The 24,075-nt window shown below is 36.0% G+C and overlaps 1 protein-coding gene across 3 annotated transcripts in view; it reads right to left on the reverse strand.

The window, feature by feature from the left end:
- Positions 1–3,779: 3,779 nt before the first annotated feature.
- Positions 3,780–24,075, reverse strand: part of LOC106084651 (whirlin) — a 255,495-nt gene continuing 235,199 nt past the window's right edge. For 2 of the 3 annotated variants that reach the window (XM_059360094.1, XM_013248507.2), the window contains 3 exons: positions 4,251–4,451; positions 4,075–4,167; positions 3,780–4,008 (listed from right to left, as the gene is read on the reverse strand). In XM_059360094.1, the coding sequence (XP_059216077.1) occupies positions 3,880–4,008; positions 4,075–4,167; positions 4,251–4,451 (423 nt within the window). In that variant the 3' untranslated portion in view covers positions 3,780–3,879. Of the gene's footprint in view, positions 4,009–4,074; positions 4,168–4,250; positions 4,452–10,992; positions 11,080–24,075 lie in introns of all 3 variants that reach the window. The other variant, XM_059360095.1, reaches the window with a different exon arrangement.

The following is a 24,075-nucleotide window of genomic DNA, read 5'->3' on the forward strand; positions in this document are numbered from 1 at the left end:
TATTTTCATCCGATTTGGCTGAAATTTTGCACATAGTATTCTAAATATACTAAACTGATGTAGCTCCCTTAAAAACCCATCTCCCTATTTTACTTCTTAAGCCCTTACAAGCCGCAATTTTTGTCCGGTTTGGCTGAAATTTTGCACATCGTGTTCTGTTATAACTCTCAACAAGGGTTGTTTATTTTTCATTTATCCCGGTCGTCCTTCATTTTTTCTTGGTTTGTGCCGCCCACTTTCTTTTTTTGCTCTCGTGGACATGTGATTGGAGTACCATATAGTACAGGTCGGCTAACATGTTCGTTTGGGGGTTGGTGCCTCAGACACTTGTGAAAGACCTTTTATACGAGTCCCTTATTGTCGTTATTTACATGTTCTTTTAAAGGGCTTAGTTCCTTATATTAAGATCAGATTCATATTATGCCGAAGTCTTCCTCCTACGTCATTTCATTTCATACCAATTTTGTGTCGAGTGACTAACATGCCCCTTTTGGGGGGTTTTTAGATATGGGGAGGCCCCAAAAACCTTTGAACCAATTTTTTTTTAATGAAAGTTGTACTCTACTTCCAAATACCTCATCTCATATATCTCTCATCTCATTCCAAATACCCATATTGTCCCATTTGGTAAATATGTCCAGTTGGGGGTTCTATGGAAATGGGGTGGTCCGAGACAGCTTAGGCTAACATTTTATTTCGGATTCATACTCCACTTTCGTTTGATACACATATTGCCCCAATCAGTAAATATGTAATATTTGGGAGGTTTTGTGAGGGTGTGCTGGGCACTTGGATCCATATTTTTATACCAACTTCCTACTCTAATATTTAATACCTGTCCCAATTGGTAAACATGTCCGATTGGCTGGCGTCCCGCCAGGTTATTTGACCCCAAAATTCCATACCAATTTTGTGTTTTATCATAAGTGGGCATAAAAAATTTCTCTTCAATCGGTGCATATCAAAAAATTCTCTTCGGATATCAAAAAATTAAGTACCCCCGGTAAAAATAGTTTCACCGGATATATAAATCCTATTTTGGAAGTGATTCACGATTAAGACATCTCGCCCCGTATGAGGATAACGAATTTGTGTTATTGAAGCGCAGAGGTAAGCAAGAGCGCCAATGATGCTAAAAGCGTGGGCTCAAATCTTGGCAAGAACATTGGCAAAATTGTAAGTGGTGGTACTCCCCTCCTAATGTTGACGATATTTGTGAGTTATATTCAATGCATAAAAATCATATAAAAACTTCTCCTCATAGAGGTGCGGAACGTCGTTCGGGGTCAGCTATAAAAACGAGGTCTTTATCATTGAGCTTAAACTTGAATCGAACAGCACTTATTAATTTCATTTAATTGAATTGAACTGAATTGAATTGAATTGAATTGAATTGAATTGAATTGAATTGAATTGAATTGAATTGAATTGAATTGAATTGAATTGAATTGAATTGAATTGAATTGAATTGAATTGAATTGAATTGAATTGAATTGAATTGAATTGAATTGAATTGAATTGAACTGAATTGAATTGAATTGAATTGAATTGAATTGAATTGAATTGAATTGAATTGAATTGAATTGAATTGAATTGAATTGAATTGAATTGAATTGAATTGAATTGAATTGAATTGAATTGGCACACACTTGCACAACTGTTATAAGTCTTTTGCTTTGATAGTCTTTGAACAGAAAGCTTTGAATATAATCTCAAGCTACAACATGTTAGAAAAATCACGAAAGAATTTTATAGATCAATATAAAAGAGCGCAAACAGACAAACCAAACCAACCGGCCCGTTGCTGTGCTGTAGGTCAATTTGGCCTTAGTACAGAAAGCACTTGCAGTGATATTCAAAGAATGCTCAAGTGCACAACAAAAAGAGTTTGGCAATGTTGAAGTGTTTGTTGTTCCTAGCATTGATGATTAGTTTGTATTGGAATAGTGGAAAGTAAGGCTTTCTTCTCTCTTACTATGCTAAGGAGAGTTAGAGGATTTATTGAGCCCTGTTTTAAGACAAACGCGAGCTCTACCTTAATTAATTTTACAAAGGTGTTGATAAAGATACATGACGTATCAGAAATCGCAATCCACCATGCCAGTCAAAGTGTTTGGATAACAGCACACACTTGCCTAACTTTTATAAGTTCTTTGCTATGCTATTCCTTTGATTAGAAAGCATTGAATATGATCTCAAACCAGAATATATTCGAAAAATTATTCTATTTTATTTAAATCTATTTTATATTGAGCAGCAGACACTTTCACCAAAAAGCATAATATATAGCAAGCAGCCAGCGGGTCTGCAAGTGCAAATATTTATTTTGCAATACCAGCTGCAGGGATGGCCTATCGGAAACTCTGACGTATATGACACACATTTCTAACGTATAATACATAAGTATATCGCACAACTTTTTTAATCTTTTGTGCGTCTATGACAGAAAATGTGGGAGTTCGAATCCTGGCGGGAACATCAAAAACAATATCAGCTGTTGTTCCCCCTCACTAATACTGTTGGCATTTCTGAATATCTTAACGTGATCAAATTGCTCCACATGGCGCTGACTATAAAAAAATTTAAAGCAAAAACTTTTTTATTATATTAAAATTTTGAAATACTGAAATAGCAAAAACAACAAATCTAAGACAATGATTTGTTGTCGAAATTAATCATGTAGCAGGGCTTTTTCGAGGTTTATGACGTTTACTACCTACTACAAGTATATGACGCTTTCGGCGTTTTCAACTTGTTGACAGTCGAAAACCTCAAAAATCGTCCCACGGATCATCTCCGACCTACTGCTGTAATAGCAGCAAAACTACCCAGCAAAAGTTAGGTGACGGTGTTTGCTATTACCAGCAGACTTTTTTGAATGAATGAACTTCAAGAACTTTGCGATCAAGAGACTTCTTTAAATCGTTGTTTTTTGTTTAGCTAGCAATCAGAATAGTCAATTCTAGCCAGATGATCCTCCTTTCCAGATCTCTATAAAAAGTGTATTGAGTGATAAGCTTAGCACAATTGACCGTTTTCTTTTTTTGTTATCTGTACATGTTTTTATTTTCAAACTTTTTGCAAGGCGAAGCGAAGAAGCAAGGGAAATAAATTAAAGTGTTTTTTGTTTTTTTCGTTTCGTATGAAGAAGAGTAAAAGTGAGTGCAGGCAATTTTGAGAATAACAACTTTTCATTATCATCGTCTTTATCGGCAATCGAAAGATTTTAGATTATTGGTAAACGGAATCATAATTTCTTTTAGTGTAATTTTGATGTGTGGGTGTGTTGTGTTCACTGGAGGAGAGGGGCGAAGTTAGAGTCTCGAGTGTGGTTTCTGGTTGTTGATGCGAGTGATGGTGGTGAGCATGATGTGAGGAGTGATGCGTTGAGGAATGATGTTGATAGTGCGCAGACGTATGTGTTGAATTGTGTTGATGGTGGGCATTTGACGATTGTTGTTGTTGCTGTTGCTGCTGGTGATGATGATGGTGATGAGTGTTCGGTGTTGTTGGTGTTGTAGTTGTAAACATTCCTGAGGGTTTTTGTTGTTGTTTGGTTAGAGTTGCAGTTGTAGCAGTGGTGCTGGTGGTGATAGTGCAGATGGAAGTGGTATTCGAAGATGTTGTTAATGTTGTTGGTGTTCCGATAGTTGTTTTAGTTGTTGTTGAATGTGTATTAAATTGATGCTGTTGTTGTTGGTGTGGTATTTGTGTGAGTGTAAGTGTTGGCAGTGGCGGTGGATTTTTAGCTTTTGTTAGTGGTATTGGTGTTGGCATTGGTTTTGGCGTTGTCGTTACATCGATACCCCATTCATGGAGGAATTCCAATTTCTGTTGTTCCAGGGGATCATCACTGGTAGCCGGCAGGGCAAGCAAATGTTAGGCTTCTAAGAATATTAAAGCAGTTGGTTTAGGTTCTAAATTGGATTTTTTCGCTTCGACAACCAAAAAGGTTATATCAGCCTTTTCACGATTCGCGAAACATTCGGCTATCAGACGGGCAACCTCCTAATAAAACAAAAAGCAGAGACATTAGTTAAATATAAGGAAAATAAAAGTTGAGGTCCAACAAACCTGGTGATGTAAACCTTCAACCTTATTACCATCGACCTCCAGTATTAACTGGCCCACCTCCAGGCCGCCCGCTTCAAATGCCGCTCCATTTTCCTATGACAGAAAAATAATAAATGCATTGTTAAAGAAAAAAAAGATATTTCTCTTGTTAAGGCTGTCTTTCCTTCTCTACTTACATGGATATTTATTATTCTAGGAAGCGGATGTTTTGTATTAGCACCACCTTCGATAGCAATACCTAATATGGGTTTTGTTTTCTTAACAGTAATGTGTAAGTTGCCTCTATGATCAGGTACGACGTTTGGATTGTGTTCATGGGTTGTTTGCTCAGTCGTTGAACCATTCTGCTGCTGTTCCGCCGATAATCTTTGCATAGACTGCAAACAGAAATATAATTTTATTTTCCCAAAAAATATTTAACAAATTTTTCGTAAGCATTTCTAGTTTAAGAAATACATTTTTTTATATATATTTTTTTTTCATTATAAAAAGAGTTATGTATGTATAGCAAGAAAAATTACACAAAACCGTTTTGAATTATTTTTTGGTTTTGATACTTTTGAAGTCTGGTGGTTAAAGAAATATTGTTTTGTGTTTGAATAGTATCAGCTAAAATGAATACAAAGTGATTTGCACAACTTGCGGATAAAGGCTTAAAAAGCTTTAGTTATAACTTAGCTTTGCGTATATCTCATGTTAATTTTGCTATATATAATAGTATACTCCCATAGGATGGGAGTATACTAATCTAGTCATTCCGTTTATAACATCTCGAAATATTCGTCTAAGACCCCATAAAGTATACATATTCTTGGTCGTCTCGAAGTTCTGACTCGATCTAGCCATGTCCGTCCGTCTGTCGAAATCATGATAGCGCTCGAACGCGTAGAGCTAGCCGCTTGAAATTTTGCGCAGATACTTAATATTGATGTAGGTCATTGGAGACTGCAAATGATCCATATCGGTTCAGATTTAGATATAGCTTCCATATAAATCGATCTTCCTTTGACTTTTTGAACCCCTGGAATCCGCAAATGTCCGATTTAGCTGAAATTTTGCATGTAGTGTTCTGTGCCAAGTACGGTTCGAATAGGTCTATAAACTGATATAGCTCCCATATTCTCCGATCTCCCAATTTGACTTCCTAAGACCTTACAAACCGCAATTGTTGTCCGATTTGGTTGAAATTTTGCATGTAGTGTTTTGTTATGACTGTCAACAACTTTGTCACTTACAGTTCAAATCGGTTTATAACCTTATATAGCTCCCATACAAACCGATCTCCCGATTTGACTTCTTGAGCCCTTACAAGCCGCAACTTTTGTCCGATTTGGCTGAAATTTTACATGTAATGTTTTGTTATGACTTTCAATTACTGTGCTTATTACGGTCCGAATCGGTCTATAATTTGATATAGCTTCCGTATTCCCCGATCTCCCGATTTTGACTTGTTGAGCCCTTACAAGCCGCAATTTTGTCCGATTGGCTGAAATTTTGCATGTAATGTTTTGTTATGACTTTCAATAACTGTGCGAAGTACGGTCCAAATCAGTCTGTAACCTGATATAGCTTCCATGTAAACCGGTCTGTCGATGATCTTTGTTCGGTTCCTAGAAACTTTAATTTTTGCTGGTTTGACGGAAGTTTGGTATGTAGAATAAAATTATGACCTTCAACTAAATTTGTTTTGCATAAATTTTTAGCGGAATCCATGGTGGTGGGTTCCCAAGATTCGTCCCGGCCGAACCTAGGAGGGTTTTACTATTTTTAATATATATGTGGATTGTATAATTCTATTTGCGTTACGAGCCCTTAGGTCAGATCTAGAGAAAGAAAGGAAAAAAAAGACAGGAAGCAAACGCCAATACGATACGCCTACAGTAATGTGTATCACACGGCGAAGTATCGGACTACAATAAGTGTACCAACCAATAACCCTTCTCTCACACACATAAATGTCAGAATGTTAGATCTTTGAATTGTATTTATGTTTTCGAGAAGAACTCTTAATAATGGAAATACGTTGGGTCTATAATCTGATATAGCTCCCATATAATTCGATCCCCCGATATAACTTCCTGAGCCGCTATAAGGCGCAATTCTCATCCGATTTGGCTAATATCTTGCACAATGACTTCAACTATGGTCTCCAACCATTAGAGGCATAAAATATAAAAGGACATGGTTCAAGAATTGTATGGAGCACATGTCTCATAGTCGAAAAATCCTTGGACTAATTCTATAACATTTGAACGGATAAGGATATCTACAAGAAACTTGATATAGTAAATGTGGAGATGGTTTTCACTAATTATGCAAAATTTGGAGACCCTAGTAGGTGCAAGGGCTAACATGGGGCGTGAATGTAGGTTCACTCCAGTATTTCAAATTTTGCTGTCAAATAGGCATTTATAGGCCGATTGTCATGATACATTTACAAAAGATAGAGCGCATAAAATATTACAAAAACCATGATATATTGGAGTTACACAAGTTTTTTTAAAGATTTCAAAATTAAAAATCAATAACACTCCACTTAGTTACCATTTTTCCGCAAATTTTGACTTTGATAAGCAAAAACTAAGCACCTAAAAGGCGTACAACCAAACATCCATTAGATGGCCTGAACTCTTATCTATCATATGCCGTTTAAATTATTCAATTGTCTTACTCGGTTCAATAGATATGATTTTTGCAATAAAAAACTCAAATCGTGCCACTGTGCGATGGTTGAACAAAAAACTTGTCATATTTGTTGTCCTATATATACATTCTGATTTGCACACCTAGAGCCACTGCGTATTTATTGACCGATCTTGCCAAAATTTTGTACAAAGCTTTCCTCGATGACTATCACAATATTTAAGAAGTTGTCTTGAAATCTATTCAGATTCAGATACAGTTCCCATACATATGTTCGCCCGATTTGGACCTAGCAATAATGTGGCCATTTGTTAACCCATTCCATCAAAATTTCGCAGGAAGGATTTTCTTATGACTCTTAATATTACTGGTGAATTTCATAGAAATCGGTTAAGATATATGTTTTTCTGTCATATATGTATACTCGTATTGTCAGATTTTCCCTGGCTCTAGCCACTGCAAGTGCATTCATTGACCAATCTTGCCAACATTTTCAGAATTGGATATAGCACCCACTTTGTACTAAGAGGGTAAGTGGAGGGTATTACACAGTCGGCATAGCCCGAATTTGGCTTTCCTTAATGAATTTTTTTAGGTTTTATCTTTAAAAAAATTTTGTTGAAAGTTTGTCGTTTAGAAATAAACGAGCAACATTTTTTATTACATAAATGTTCATGAAATTTTATCTCTCTCGAAAATTTTGTAAAACAAAATTTCATTGAAATTTTATCTTAACAGAAAATTTCATAAAAATTTTGCCTTAATAGAAAATTGTTTGTTTATAGAAAATTTGATTGAAAACAAGCTGGACCGCTGCCGCTCCGTTGCGCCTTCTTTCACTTTTTATGGAACAAAATTTTCCTCGGGATATTTATTTTCGACAATTAAAGACCTTTAGTGAAATACCATGCTACAAAAATAGTATATCGCTTGACAAACAGTTTAACAACATAAGCGCATTTAATAGGTTGGTTATAAAATTAGTTTTATAATCTCAAATACCTTTCATTTGAGCCACATATTGGCATGGTCGAAAAATGTATACCTTTTGGGGGGTGTTTTGGGGTGAAGGGTGGGGTAGGGGTGTTGCCTAAAATATATGGTCCTACATTTGGATATCAAATTCGTATTCTGCTCCCAAATACCTTTATTTGAGCCCCATATTGCGATGGTCAGTAAAAAATTGCTGTTTGTGGGGTATTTTGGAAAAGGGGTAGACCCCAGAAAATTGGTCCCGGAAGTGGGTATCAATTTCCTTTCATTTAAGCCCCACATTGACATGGTCGGTAAATATGCCCTAGACAGTTGTTCCCGAATGTTGATGTCAGATTCATGGTCTATTCCCAAATTCATTTGAGCTCCATATTTTCATAGTTGGCAAACATGACCGGTTGGGGGTGTTTTGGGAGATGCGGGGGCCTCTGATTGACTTGGGTTTAAAAATATAAGTCAGATTCGTGTTCTACCCTAAAATACGTCTTATTTGAGCCTTATATTGCAATTGGGTGGTGTTATGGGGGTGGTGTGGTCCCATAGACACTTTTCCTGAACATTAATATCAGATTCGTGCTTTACTTCCAAAGACCTTTCATTTGAGTCCCATATTGCTATGGTCGTAAATTTGTCTTCTTTGGGCTATGTTCTCGGGAATGGGAGGCTCCCCAAACACTTGGCCCCACATCTGGATATCAGAATCGTATTCTACACTCAAATACCTTTAATTTAAGCCCAATATTGCCATGGTCAGTAAATAATTCCTGTTTGGGGGTGTTTTGGGAAAGGGGTGGGCCCCCAGAAACTTTGTCCCAAATTGTATATCAGATTGATATTTTACTCGCAAATACCTTTGATTTGAGTCCCATATTGGCATGGTCGGTAAATATGTCCGATTTAGAGGTGTTTTGGGGGTTGGGATGGTCTCCCAAACACTTGGTCCGACAATTGGATATCAGATACGTTTTCTAATCTTAAATGCCTTTCATTTGTGTCCCGTATTTTCGTGGTTGGTGTAGATATATATATATATATATATATATATATATATATATATATATATATATATATATATATATATATATATATATATATATATATATATATATATATATATATATATATATATATTGGGTTAGGGGCAGGGTCCGCACCCCCTTCAGATATAAAAAAATGTTGTACTCTATTTTCACACAGGGATCATTATGTACCATCAGTGAAAAAAAAATCGCGATTTTCACCCAATTTGACTGAAATGCTCGATGGCTTCCAACAAATACAACAAATATGCGAAGTATGGCCCCAATCAGTCCAAACTCTTACATAGCTCCCCTATCTCCCGATTGTACTTCTTGAACCCCTAGGTGGCGCAGTTCTTGACTGATTTGTCTGAACGTTTGCACTCCCATGCAAACCGATATCCCGATTTTAATTCTTTAATGATCTCCAACATCTAAACCAAGTATGGGCCGTATCGGTCAATAGCCTTTTATTATCCTTTGTTTGCCTATAAACAGATACCGAGGAGAGAACTTGACAAATGCAATCCATGGTGGAGGGTATATAAGATTTGGCACGGCCAAATCATACCAGCGTAGGTACCAGCATTGAAATGATACTGCCATTTTTGAGAATCAATTATGCCAGTCAGGCTTATTATAAAGTGCATGTTCAATTAACTTCCATAACATGTTTTCAGTGAAATCAATGCTTTCACTTCAAAGGCTACCATTAGGTATACTTATACTTTTTGATTAAGGGGATACTTTTTCGTGGAAATGCCCATTTAACATTGATAAACAGAAGGACATGTCTTGATCGTCTTATCCTGGAATATTTTGCATGATATTTGTGTTCTACTTTTTTGACATAGTTTTTTTAATTTTTGCTCGTTATTATACCCACAACCGAAGGATGGGGGTATATTAATTTTGTCATTCCGTTTGCAACACATCGAAATATCAATTTTCGATCCTGTAAAGTCTATATATTATTGATCGTCGTAAAAATAGGCTCTTCGACGTAAAAATAGGCCGATCTCTCGATTTAAGTCTTGGGCTCATTTTTTTGACGGATTTCGCTGAAATTTAGGACAGTGAGTTATGTTAGGCCCCCTTGATATCCTTCTTGAAGATGGCCTAGATAAGTCCAGATTTGGATATAGTTGCCATATTGATCCCTCAATTCAAAGTCTTGGCCCCGTAAAAATTGTATTTACAATTACTGCTTCCCACATCTGTGTCCTATAAGGTTCAGATCGGTCTATATTTGTATATAGCTGCCAAAATGACCAATATTGAAGAGTGACTTGTATATATTAGACCACTCAATATCCTTGCCGAATTTGGTCCAAATCGGATCATACTTGGATATAGCTGTTATGGGTGCATCAATACTGCATTTTTTTTTATCGGATTATGACGAAATGTGGTTTACATTTATAGTTATGCATATGTATACATATATATTAATTTCATTCTATTTTCTATATTATTGTGTAAAAATTTGTGATATGTTATGAACCATCCAGACTTCATTGTTTTGTGTAATTTTTTTTTGTTGTTTCGAAGATTATATGTATTTTTGCTTTAATGTTTGTAATGTATTTCTGTATTGTATTATGTATATTGTTGTATTCGGTCTCATTGGAAAAACAAAAAATAATATTTAAAATTGTGTGTTGGTTGTATACAAAATTGTAAATACAAGAGATTATTGTATGTAAGAAATGGAAGACTTTTTAATTGAATAACTAGCAAGCAATATTAATTAAATCAAATATAATGAAAGTTTTTTCAGTATATAAGAACAATAATAATCATAATGATAATAATTACAAATTGTTAGTTTTGCATAAGTAGTAGTAGTTTACCCAAAAGAAAGTGTCTTACAAAATGTTTCATACTGGGTTAGGACTTAAACCAAATAATACTTGGATGAATGTTGTTGTTCTTTTCAATGTTTCAATGTACAAACAAGCCAATTCGAAGTAAATGATGATAAGGAAATATTTTTTTAAATGGTTGTTTGTGTTACAAATGATGATTTAGATGGACGAAGGGTATAGGAGGTGGCATGGGACAATGTTATGTAATGAATGTCATGGCCCTTGTGTTTGACGGTATTTATGTGGAAATTTCAAAGTTTTGTTATTTAAAAAAATCGTTTTCAATTCGTTCTATGTTGTTGTTTTCTTGTGCCTTAATTCGGTTATTTTTGGATAAAAACATTGCCTGTTTGTTAACTGTTTTGGATGACTATTGTTGTTCCATAACTACTTACCTGATGTCTACGAACACCTTTTTCGCCCAGTAGGGTCCCGCCTTCTTCCTTCATATCGAAACTTCGTGAAAGTTTTGTGGCCAACTCCTAATTTATTTTACATATTAAAAATTTTGAATTTTTGAAATCGATTTTTGTGTTGGACCCACATTTGAAAGTTGTGATAATTTTTTGCGAGTTTGTTACAATGATTGATTAAATTGAAAAAATGTTGAAAATTGTAAAAGTTGTAAAGTTGAGAAATTTTTGCAAAAATGATGTGTTAAAGTAATAGAATTAAGTTTTTTTTTTTAATTTAATAAAACAAACATATAGATTTGTTTTGAGGAGAGAAAAAAGCTTTTTTGCAGTGTTTGTTTTGTAGTAGTTATAGTAGAATGTGGTGTAAAGTTGCAGAAATTGAGTATTTCTAGTTGTCAAAAGGGACAATCAGGAACACACACATAGACAAAAATTTTATAGACAATCGTTATCATTATTTTCACAATCATAATCAGCATCATCATCATCATAATTATCAATATGAGAAGAAAAAATTGTGCACTTTTGATTTGGACATAACAAATTTTAAAGTTTAAGGTGGTGTTCATGATTTTTTTGCTCTCGTCGAAAAAAAATTATAGTTTGATATAAGTTTTTGTTTTGAAAATATTTTTTTTTAGTTTTCCTAACTAAGTTTAACTGTTGTCCTAAACGGCTCATACTTGAATTTTTGTTGTTTTAGAATGCCAAACGCTGCCCATTTTGAGTTGAATTCATTCCGTATAAACACTTGTAATTTGAAAAATATGATTTTGTTTTGTTCGCTTTGCTCCTTGTCTGCTTCACTGTTCAGAATCGTTCAAATGTAATGACACTTCAGTCGACAGATGATCCCAGCGGCCATTTTGGGGCCCATTCATGACGATAAATGTTTTTATTTTTATTTTCATTGGCTTAGTACGAAGGATTAAAAGGTGACAAATGAAAATATTGTTGCTTTAAGAATATGCAATTTTTAAAATATAGGAATACATTGTTTGGAAAATTAAAAAAAAAAAACAAATCTGTGAACGAAGTAACGGCATTTTGATCAATGCTTCAGTTTTGGGTATAATGTTAGGTATGCCATTTTTGGGGTTTCAAAACCTGCGCTTTGACAATATCTTTTATACCCTCCACTAAATTGGAAGCGATGTCAAGCTAAAGACTGATTCGGGCAACACTAACCATAGATGTTGGAAGACATAACAAAACAGCACATGCAACATGTAAGCCGTCTTGCGGCTCAAGAAATCAAATTGGAAGAACAGTTTATATGGCAGCACCGAATTGGACCATATTTGCCAATGGTGTCGGTAGTCATAACATAACATAACCATGGACCAAATTTTAGACCAACTGGATAATAGTTGAGCCCTCTAGCGGCTCAAAAAGTTAAATCGGAAAATTTGTTTATACAAATTAGGGAATAATTGCATCCTCTAGGGGCGCAAGATATCTCAATACTGACCGATTTGGTGCATTTTCAATCGCCAACAGTACAACATAAAAAAGAAATATTTGTACAATAATAGCATGTGCTTAGATCGACTTAAAATGTTATAACGGTCTTCAGCAGTTCCTATGGTGGAGGCTACACAAAATAGATTGTGCCTACTTTGAGAGTTCGATAGTTTAGAAATTATACTACATATGTCCCTGCCTACATTATCGCTAGGTGGCGTGTTCTTTGTTATATCACCTCCATCTCGAAAAAAAAATTCGAATCCATGTACTAAAATGAGCTGATAATATTTATAGAAGTTGGGCAAAACAGAGTAAGCTTCCACGACCAGCCCCTTGAGGAACAATGGGGATATTTCTCTTTTATTGATTACGGCTGCTATTCAAGTTTCTGGCCCAGGCAACACCGAGTGGTGCCAGGTACGATCTGAAATTTTCATTGGAAAGTTTGAAATTTTATCATAGCATAAACAGAACGTTTTGACGTACGAAAACCATTTGTGTTGTTTACAGAGGTTTGAAAAATATAATTTAAAAAAAATTAGTAAAAGCGTGCTAAGTTCGGCCGGTCTGCATCTTGTATACCCTCCAGCATGGACCGCATTTGTTCAAGTTCGATATCTCTTTATAGACAAACAAAGGCTAATGGGTAAGAATTGCTATGCCATGCCGATTGAAACCATACTTGTCTTGCGAGAGGCTTACGAAGTCAAGATCAGTGACCAGATTATATGGGGGCTATCTCAGGTAATGAACCGATTTGTACCATACTTGGTGCAGTCTTTAGAACAAAATACTTCAAGCAAAATTTCAGCCAAATCGGATAATAATTGTGCCCTCTAGTGGCTCAAGAAGTCAAGTTCCGAAATTGGTTTAAATGGGAGCTATATCAGGTTTTGAACCGATATTGACCATATTTGGCACAATTGTTGATGGTCAAACCAATACACTTCATGCAAAATCAAAATTTCAAATCAGATAATAATTGCACTTTCTATCGGGTCAAGAAGTTAAGATTCGAAATAGATTAATGTGGGAGCTATATTAGGTTATGGCCGATTTGAGCCGTACTTGGCACAGTTGTTCATGATCAAACCAATGTGAGCTATATCAGCTTATGAACTGATTCGGACCATGCTTGTCAGATATGTTGGAAGTCAAAATAGCACACATAGTGCAAAATTTCAGCTAAATCTGATAAGAATTGCGCCCTCTAGAGTCTCAAGAAGTCAAGATCCGATATCGGTTTATATGGGAGTTATACCAAAACATCAACCGACATGGCCCATTTATCCATTGATCCAACCGACCTACACTAATAAGAAGTATTTATGCAAACTTTCAAGTACATATCTTTACCCCTACGAAAGTTAGTGCGCTTTCGACAGACAGACGGACATGGCTAAATCGACTAAGAATGTCAAGGCGATCAAGAATATATATATATATATATATATTTTGTTGGCTCTCAGATCAATATTTCGATGTGTTACAAACGGAATGACGAAATTAGTATACCCCCATCCTATGGGGGTATACTAACTAACGATCGAGTGACCTAACACAACTCATTGTCTCAAATTTCAGCAAACTCGCATAATAAATGTGGCTTTTATTGGTCTAAGACCTTAAATCGGTAGATCGGTCTATATGGGGGCTATATCAAGATATTGTCGGATGTAGCCCATGTCCGAACTTAGCATGTCTATGGACAAAAAAAAAATCTATGCAAAGTTTCAGCTCAATATCTCTTTTTTAGAGCCCGTAACGTGATTTCAGCAAACGGACGGAATATATATATTTGTAGGGTCGGAAATCTCGATGTGTTGCAAACGGAATGACAAAATGAATACCCCTGTCCCCACGTGAACAACAACAACAACTTCCGACGAGGATTATCACGACAAGAGTACATTGATGAACTTAAATATTTGTATGGCGATGAAGCACCATATATGCGTCAAAAACTAGTTTAGTGAATTCAGTTGTGGTCAAAGACGAATTCCGTGAAGGTCGTCCAAAAACGGCAGTTGTACCAGAGAACATTGATGCCGTGCGTGTAGTTATAATGCAAGAACGTCATGGGACACCAGCATACTATTCATACCTTTCACCAGCATACATTCGATATTGCATGAATATCTTGCCGTGAAAAAGGTTTATTCTGGTAAGTTTCCGCACAATTTGACAATCTCTCAAAAAAGGCTGGTGTCGATACGTTCGTGATGCTTCAAAATACGTTTACACGATCGTCACAGGCTGTGAATTGTGGATCTATGCGTAGGAGCCGGAAACAAAACAACAATCGACTGTGTGGGTCTTTGAAGGCGAACCAAATCCAACAAAAATTGTTTGTGAAAGAAGCACTAGGAAGCAAATGGGTGTCGGTTTCATCGGCAAAACAGGTCACGTGGCGTCTGTTCCACTTGACCGATGTGGGAGTTCAATTCTGAGTGATACACTACAATTTGTTTTCCTGAAATCTTGGGAGAAATTCGAAAAATTAACAAGAGAAGACGAATCATTCACCATCTGCTGAAACCAGTGCCTTTTTGACAGGCCAAAACATTGAATGGATAGGTCATTCGCCATACAGCTTTGACTTGGCATCCAATGACTGAATGTTGAAACGTTCAATAACCCTGTTTTGGAGGTGTCGCAATAGGAGTGGAAAAAGAGCTTCGAAAATTTTTTTGGGTGCATGCAGAAGTGTATAAATCATGCTGGAGGATACTTTGAAAAAAAAAAAAATTAAATTATTCTTGATGACAAAAATTAACATTTATATTATTAGGCCAGAAATTTATATAGGAGCTCTCGTAATAAAACTTTTAGGGAGAATCAATCATTTATTTAACTATAATGCTGAGGAGAGTTAAAGGACTTATTAAGCCCTGCTTCAAAACAAAAGCGTGCCCTACACCGTACTCAATAGTCGTTGGCCATGTGGAGCACCTTAATCGTTTTGACAAAGTTGTTGATGAAGATACATGGCGTATCAAAAATAACAATCCACCATGCCAGTCAAAGTGTTTTGAGCAGCACACACTTGCCTAATTCTTCAATATGTTCGAAAAATCACGAAAAAAAACAAAATAAAAGAGCGCAAACAGACATATACCGAAATATTAATATCAACTCTCATAGAACTCCTGTAGGCAGATTAAAAGAGTTACAGAGTGTGATTCGCAGATTTAAAAACTACCAAACAAACTCTGAAAAAATAGAGACTATTTTTTACATGCTCATGAGGGCCTTAAGCTAGCGCTCAAACACTGATCTCTAGAAACAATATCCTATTAGCCATAAAAATACTAACACGGGTAAAGTCAGTTCCCTTAAAGAGTGCGTAGGATTATTTAATGCGTGTTCAAATTCAACAGCAAAGTTGCATAACAATGTAAGTCCTATGTTTGGGAACTGCAAAATCCCAAAATGTGTATTGTCGAAACTTTCTAGATAATGTTTCAAAGAATTGGATAAAATATAGTTTGTAACAAATTGTGTGTTTTACAAGTAAAACAAAAGAAACTCTGAACATTCTATGATTGAATAATGTAGTTTTGTATTAAATTGAAGAAGTCTATAAATGCTTTAAACCCTAGAACAACAGTACTTTATATGAAGGAAAGTGTGTAATGACGCAAGTATATATTTATATGTAACCCATTTCGAGGATTAGGAACTTTCCTTTGCATTTTATAACATTCATCAAAAATTTATTGGATCTCTAAGATTGAGCATGAAGCGGCATTTAAGGCTGATCTGCAATAAACTTTCTTCTATATACAGTGGTGGGAAAAAATAAGGACAACAGTTACTAAGAATAATACTGCACAAAAAGAGCTGAACCTGAATATTCGTAGACATATTGAGGTTTGAACGGTGAACATTAATTTGAAATTAAATCCCATGTAATTCCCTGATTTTTTCGATAAATTCACTTGGAAAATATTTACAATAGGAGCATCTATCAAAAAGTTTTTATTATACCCTACACCAAAGGATTGAAGTATACTAATTTCGTCATTCTGTTCTGTAACACCTCGCAATATGCGCCTAAGACCCCATAAAGTATATATATTCTTGATCGTCATGACATTTTAAGTCGATCTAGCCATGTCCGTCTTTCGAAAGACAGACGGACATAGCCAAATCGAATCAGAAAGTGAATCTGAGTCGATTGCTATACTTATCAATGGATCTATCTCTCTTCCTTCTGAGTGTTATAAACAAATGCACTACCACACACCACAGCGGTGGTGTAGGGTATAATTAATAACAAGTAAAAGCGTGCTAAGTTCGGCCGGGCAGAATCTTGGGAACCAACCACCATGAATTTTGCTAAAATATGGGAGCTGCATCTAGTTATTGACCGATTTGAACCGTACTTGGCGCAGTTGTTGAGACTCATAACAGAACACTATGTGCAAAATTTCAGCCAAATCGGATAAAAATTGCGGGTATTGCGTCCAGGGGCATTTGCAATCCCCAACGACCTACATCAATATTAAGTATCTGTGCAAAATTTCAAGAGGCTAGCTTTATGCGTTTGACCACTATCGTGATATCGACAGACGGGCGGACGCACGGACGGACATGGCTTGTTCGACTCAGAATGTCGAGACGATCAAGAATATTTATACTTTTATTTATACTCCTAGATCAATATTTCGAGATGTTACAAACGGAATGGCTAGATTAGTATGGTAGTGTATAATAACCAACTAAAACAGTAATAAGATCGGCCGGGCCGATCTTTGGATACCCACCAACTCGAATAGATATAGAACCAAAATTTTGTAATAGTACGGTGAAAAATGCTTCATTTATTAACCCATAGCAGCTATATTTAAATATAACCGCATCTTTAATATAATCAGAAAGTCTATGTAAGGGTCTAACACAACACTTTGTACCAAATATATACATGCATATGGCAACTATATACAAATATAGACCGATGTGAACCGTATAAAGCAAGAATGTCAAAGAGCTAAAAGCGAAGAGCGAAATCGGACAATAAATCCGCCTTTTATAGGTCCAAGGCCTTAAATTGGGAGATCGGCTTATATCACAGCTATATGCGCCGTATTGAACCCGGATATTGAGTAGTCTAACTCAACCGACTGTACCAAATTTCAGCAAAATCGGACAAAACTACGCCTGTTATGGGCCCAAGACCTTGAATTAAGAGATCGGTCCATATGACAGTTATATCGAAATATACTTCGAATATAGTACGAATGTCGAGGTGCGTAACAGAACTCGCTGTGCTAAATTTCAGTGAAATCGGTAAATAAATTCACCTTTCATGGGCTTAAAACCTTAAATCGGGAGATAGGTATATATGGTAGCTACATCCAAATCCCACCACCATGGAGACTGGTTGATAAAAGTTTTTACAAAAAATTTAGTTGAAGGGCATAATCTTATTCTACATAGCAAACTTCTGTCAAACCAGTCAAAATTAAAGCTTCTAGGAACCGAACAAGGATGATCAAGAGACCGGTTTACATGGAAGCTATATCAGGTTACAGACTGATTTGGAGCGCATTTGGTACAGTTGTTGGAAGTCGCATCAGAACACCGCATTCAAAAATTCAGCCAAATCGGACAAAAATTACGGATTGAAAGGACTCAAGAAGTCAAATCGGGAGATCGGTTTATATGGGAGCTATATCAGGTTATAGACCGATTTTAACCGTACTTGGTACAATCGTTGGAAGTCAAAACAAAACACTACATGCTAAATTTCAGCCAAATTAGACAAAAAGTGGGGCTTGTAAGGGATCAAGAAGTCACATCGGGAAATCGGTTTATATGGGAGCTATATCAGGTTATAATCCGATTTGGACCGTACTTGGCACATTTGTTGAAAGTCATAACAAAACATTTCATGCAAAATTTGAGCCATATCGGAGGAAAATTGGGACTTGTTAAGGTTCTGGACCGATTTCGACCGTACATGGCATAGTTATTGGAAGTCATAACAGAACACTATGTGCAAAATTTTAGCCAAATCTGAAGAAAATCGCGGCTCCCAAGGGTTTAGGAAGTCAAATCGGGAGATCTGAACCGATATGGCCATTTTGCAATCCCCAACGATCTACATCAATAGTTAGTATCTGTACAAAATTGCAAGCTGCAATCTTCATCTATCTATCCGCTATCGTGATTTCGACAGACAGACATGGTTAGATCGAATAAGAATTTCGAGACGATCCAGAATATATATACTTTATGGGGTCTTAGATCAATATTTCTTGTCGTTAGAAACGGATTGACTATATTAGTATGGATATACTAATCTTATGGTGATGGGTATAAAAAGAAGACAATTCATAAGTAATAACCATGTTTTGATAAGTGCCCCTATTATTTTTTCCAAGTGAATTTACCTAAAAAATCATCTCATATAACTGACGAGTATTCGTAATGATGTTTTCTTACTCTTTTTGTGCTAAAATTAATCTCCGGCAAGCTTTATAAGATATTCATCCATTCATAACCAATATTGGATATATTTTTAAATTTTTAATCCATATGTGGACTGACCTATCGATTATGCGATCTGTGGACGAAGTTCTAGGGTTCATCTTTTTATTTTAGTAAATTCTTTAGTTCTTCAATTTTGAATGTTCAATTAAGACCTATTCCTATTTCGTATACATGTCAAGTATTTTGAAATAATTCCTATATCAAAAAACAAAAAAGAAAAAACAAAAATAATCGTGTTTATGTTCAGAATATTGTGGACTGAAAAATGTGTAGAGCGTTTACGTTTAAGTTGATAATGTGTTGTTACTGTTTTTGTGTGCCATTTGTTTCACTATGATTAAATGATGAAATGATGAATTCGATGAATTAAGAGGCGAATTGGAATGTTTCGTACAAATATAATGGGTTTTATGTATGTTAAGATATTGTGATGAAAACGAAATATGCGTGAATTATACAACTGAATTGTTTACGCTTCTTACTACAATTTAAATATGTGGTTGATAGGTACAGATAGAGATAGAGTGGGTTTTGTTTTTGTGTTTGGATTCTTTGGAGAAAAGCTCTACTAACGTTTACTATATAAAATAAATGACAAAAGCTAAACTAAGAACAACACTAATCTACGAGTATATTTTTTTTAATTTTGGTGTATTGATTTTATTCGGGGGCTTTGTAAAGGCGATGACGAAAAATAATTAATTTTCGAAGTTTTTATAAAATGTTGAAAAAAATCAGTTTTTTAAAGATATTTCCACTGAAGACATTTACTGTTACTTCTAGAGATTTAAATTTCAAAATAATGTAAAATAATTTCAAAACTTAAATTTATCTTCTTAAATATATAAAATTCAATTTGTGATTGTTTGTTGGTTTGTTCCGTATAGACTCAAAAACGGCTGAACCGATTACCTTGAAATTTTCACAGATTGTGTAGGTTGGTCTGGAAGGAAACATAGGCCAACCTACCTCTAAGACAAAAACACAACTCAAAATAGGACCGATCGGAACAATATAAGTATCAAATGAAAGGTATTTGAGAGTAGAATACGAATATGGTATTCAAATCTGAGTCTAAGTACCCACGGGGCAGCCCCAACCACAAAACTCCCACTAACAGACATATTGGACGTTCCTTTCAATATGGGGCTCAATTGAAAGGTATTCGGGAGTAGATTTCCAATCTGACATACAAAATCGGATCGAAGTATAGTGGGTCACGCCACCCCTCAAAAACACTATTAGACCCATTATGACAATATGAGACTTGGCTGAACCGATTTTCTTAAAATTTTCATAGATTGTGTACGTTTGTATGGAAGGAAACATATGCTATATAATATTTAGATATCGGAAGGAGGCGTACCCTCCCCCCTTACCCCAGAAACGCCACCCATATCCAAAAGTGATCCGATGGGCACAATAAGGTTATCAAATGAAAGGTTTTGGAGACCAGAAAACGAATATGGCATTAAAATTTGGGTCCAAGAACCCAGCGAGCCTCTCCAAACGGTTCGTATTTACCGACCATGGCGATATGGGGCTCAAATTAAAGGGATTGGGAAGTGCAGCACGAATTTGAGCCGAAGTATCTAAGGTGCTATTCCTCCCTTAAAAACCACTTCTCATTACCCTAATTTTTAAAAACACCAGGAACCGAGCAGAAGCAAACTTCTCACACATCAATGAGTGCTTTCCGAATCAAGTTTAAACTCAATGATAAGCGTCTTTTTTTATTTCCGAGTCCGAACGCCGTCCCGCAGCTCTTCGGGGAACATTTTTTAAATGACCATGCATGACATTGTACCACGCAAATGTCGCCAGCATTAAGAGGGGATAACCACCGCTTTGTCCGATGTTCTCGCCAGGATTCGAACGCGTTCAGCGTCATAGGGTACAATGGCACAAATTCGATATCCACATTCAGTGCGAAGTGTACCCACACTAAAAAGATATTAGAGAGTTAAAGAAGGCGGAGCGGAGGTGGCCCTGTTCGGCTTGTATTCAATAATATGGAATAGGTGGTTAAATTTTTGGTATTTATATTCAAATAAACGCAATTAGTGAGACATTAAGTCAAAAGTTAAAATGAAGTATGTAAATATAAATTAATGCTTTACTGAAACTTTACAGTGACAAGCAAAACCGAATGGATGTTTTATATTTTGCATTTCTTTCGAATACCAAAAATCAAAAATAATAATAATTACTAAAAATTCAAATCAGAAAAAAATCCCCGCAAAAATTAGTACAAACAAGTAAAAGCGTGCTAAGTTCGACTGGGCCGAATCTTGGGAACCCAGCGCCATGGATTCTGCTAAAAATGTATACAAAATAAATTTAGTTGAAGGGCATAACTTTATTCTACATACCAAACTACTGTCAAACCAGCAAAAATTATAGTTTCTAGGAACCGAACAAAGATGATCGAGAGACCGATTTATATGGGAGCTATATCAGATTTTAAACTGATTTGGACCGTATTTGGCACGTTTGTTGGAATTCGTAACAGAACACCGTATGCAGATCTTCAGCCAAATCGGACCAACTTTGCTGCTTGTAAGGACTCATTTGAAGTCAAATCGGGATATCGGTTTATTTAGGAGCAATATCAAGTAATAGACCGATTCGAACCGTACTAAGTACAGTTGTTGGAAGGTAATAGAACTTAGCATTTAAAATTTTAGCAAAATGGAAAAAATTGTGGCCTGTAAGGGCTCAAGAGTCAAATCGGGATATCGGTTTATATGGGAGCTATATCAGGTTTAAGACCGATTTGAACCGTACTTGGCACAGTTGTTGGAAGTCGTAACAGACCACCGCATGAAAATTCGGAAAAAATTACGTCTTATAAGGACTCAAGAAGTCAAATCGAGGAGGGTGCTATATCCGGTTATAGACTGATTGAAAGTCATAACAGAATATTATGTTCAAAATTTCAGCTAAATCGGACAAAAATTGCGACTTGTAAGGTCTCAAGAAATCAAATCGGGAGATCAGTTTATATGAGAGGTACATCAGGTTATAAACCGATTTGAACCGTATTTTGCACAGTTATTGGAAGTCATAACAAAACACTACATAGTCGGTTTATATGGGAGCTATATCAGTTTCTTGGCCTATATAAACCGTACTTAACACAGTTGTTGACAGTCTTAACAAAACAATTCAAGCAAAATTTCGGCCAAATCGAACAAAAATTTCTGCTTTAAGGACGAAGACTAATCGGAAGATCGGTTTATATGGGAGCTATATCAAAATCTGAACCGAAATAGCCCATTTGTATTTCCCAATGTCGTATATCATCATTAAGTATCTGCGCGAAATTTCAAGCGGCTTCATGCGTTCGACTGCTATCGTGATTTTTACTGACGGACCGTCGGACGGATGGACATGGCTAGATCGACTCGGAATTATATAGTCTTAGATCAATACTTCGAAGTGTTGTAGACGGAATGATTAGTTTACCCCCATTCTATTGTGGTGGGTATAAAAATTGTTGCATGCACTGAGTAGTTTTTCACTTTTCACTAATTTTAGAAAGTGGTTTGTATTTGATACTGTATTCATAAATATATCAATTTCCGACCATGTAAAGTATAAAATTTTTGATCGTCGTAAAAATCTAAGACTATCTAGCCATGTCCGTCCGTCTGTCTGTTGAAATCACGCTACAGCCTTTAAAACAAGAGATATTGTGCTGAAACTTTGGGCAGATTCTTTTTTTGTCCAAAGGCAGGTTAAGTTCGAAGATGGGCTATATCGGACTAACCTTGATATAGCCCCCATACATACCGATCGAACGATCGGTATGGTCTTATACCCATTAAAGCCACATTTATAATCCTATTTTGGGACACTGAGTTATGTTAGGCCTCTCGACATCCATGTTCAATGCTGCCCAGATCGGTTCAGGTTTGGAAGTAGCAGCCATATATACCGATTATACTCCCATAAGGCTTAAGCCAATAAAAGATGAGTTTATTAACCGATTTCGCTGACATGTAACAAAAAGTGTTCTGTTAGGTCCCTCGACATTCGTACCAAGTATGGTTAAGATCGGTCTATATTTCTATATAACTGCCATATAGATCTCAAATTAAGATCTTGGGCCCATAACAGGCGTATTTTTTTGTCCAATTTTGCTGAAATTTGGCACAGCGAGTTGCATTAGGTTCCTCGACATCCCACTTCAATACGGCCCAGATCGGCTCAGATTTTGATATAGCTGCCATGTTTACCGATCTCTCAATTTGAGGTATTGGGCCCATACAAAGCGCATTTATTGTCAGATTTCGTTGACATTGTGGACACTATGTTATGTTAGACCCCTCAATATCCTTGTTTAATTTTGTTTAAATTGGTTTAGATTTGGATATAGCTGTCATATGGACTGTTCTGTCGTATAAGGTCTTGGACCCATTAAAGACGCATTTATTGTCCGATTTCGCAACAATTTGGTACAGCGAGTTATGTTAGGCTCCTCGATTTCCCTGTTCAATACGGCCTAGCATAACGAGTTTCGTAAGGCCTTCGATGGGTTCATATATGATGCACCGTATTATGGCTAAAGGTGGTTACTATATATACCCAAGGTAGTGGGTATCCAAAGTTTGGACCGGCCGAACTCAATGCCTGTTTACTTGTTTAACGATAGATTAACAATTGTTGATATGTTTTCCACTGATTTCAGAGTGTTTTGTTCGAAATTAATTAATTCTACTGCTAAAATTTTGTATGTTAGATATTTAACTTGACGTGGACCGTTTAAGGCATTTCAAAGGGACCATGTGCAATTTTCTATGAGAAGTTTGTTGCAAATAGGATCTCAATTTTGCGATTTCTTCCTTTCAACATTAGAATTGTGGATTTGATTAACATATAAACTTTATTAGATTAGTTTTCATTAAGTGATTTTTTGCCTAAAGTTTCGTCGTGGTTAAGCGTTAACTTCATATTAAAATCAGATTGTTTTCGACTTTATCCGACTTCCTAAAATCTAAGGCAACCATTTTACATAACATGAGCGGCCCCATGCCTAGGTGTTTCTTATGGTGGCTTCCTAGGCGTAAGCCTGTTCTACAACAAACTTTTAAT

Source organism: Stomoxys calcitrans, chromosome 1 (genome assembly GCF_963082655.1).
Source record: "Stomoxys calcitrans chromosome 1, idStoCalc2.1, whole genome shotgun sequence".
NCBI classification, from domain to species: domain Eukaryota; kingdom Metazoa; phylum Arthropoda; class Insecta; order Diptera; family Muscidae; genus Stomoxys; species Stomoxys calcitrans.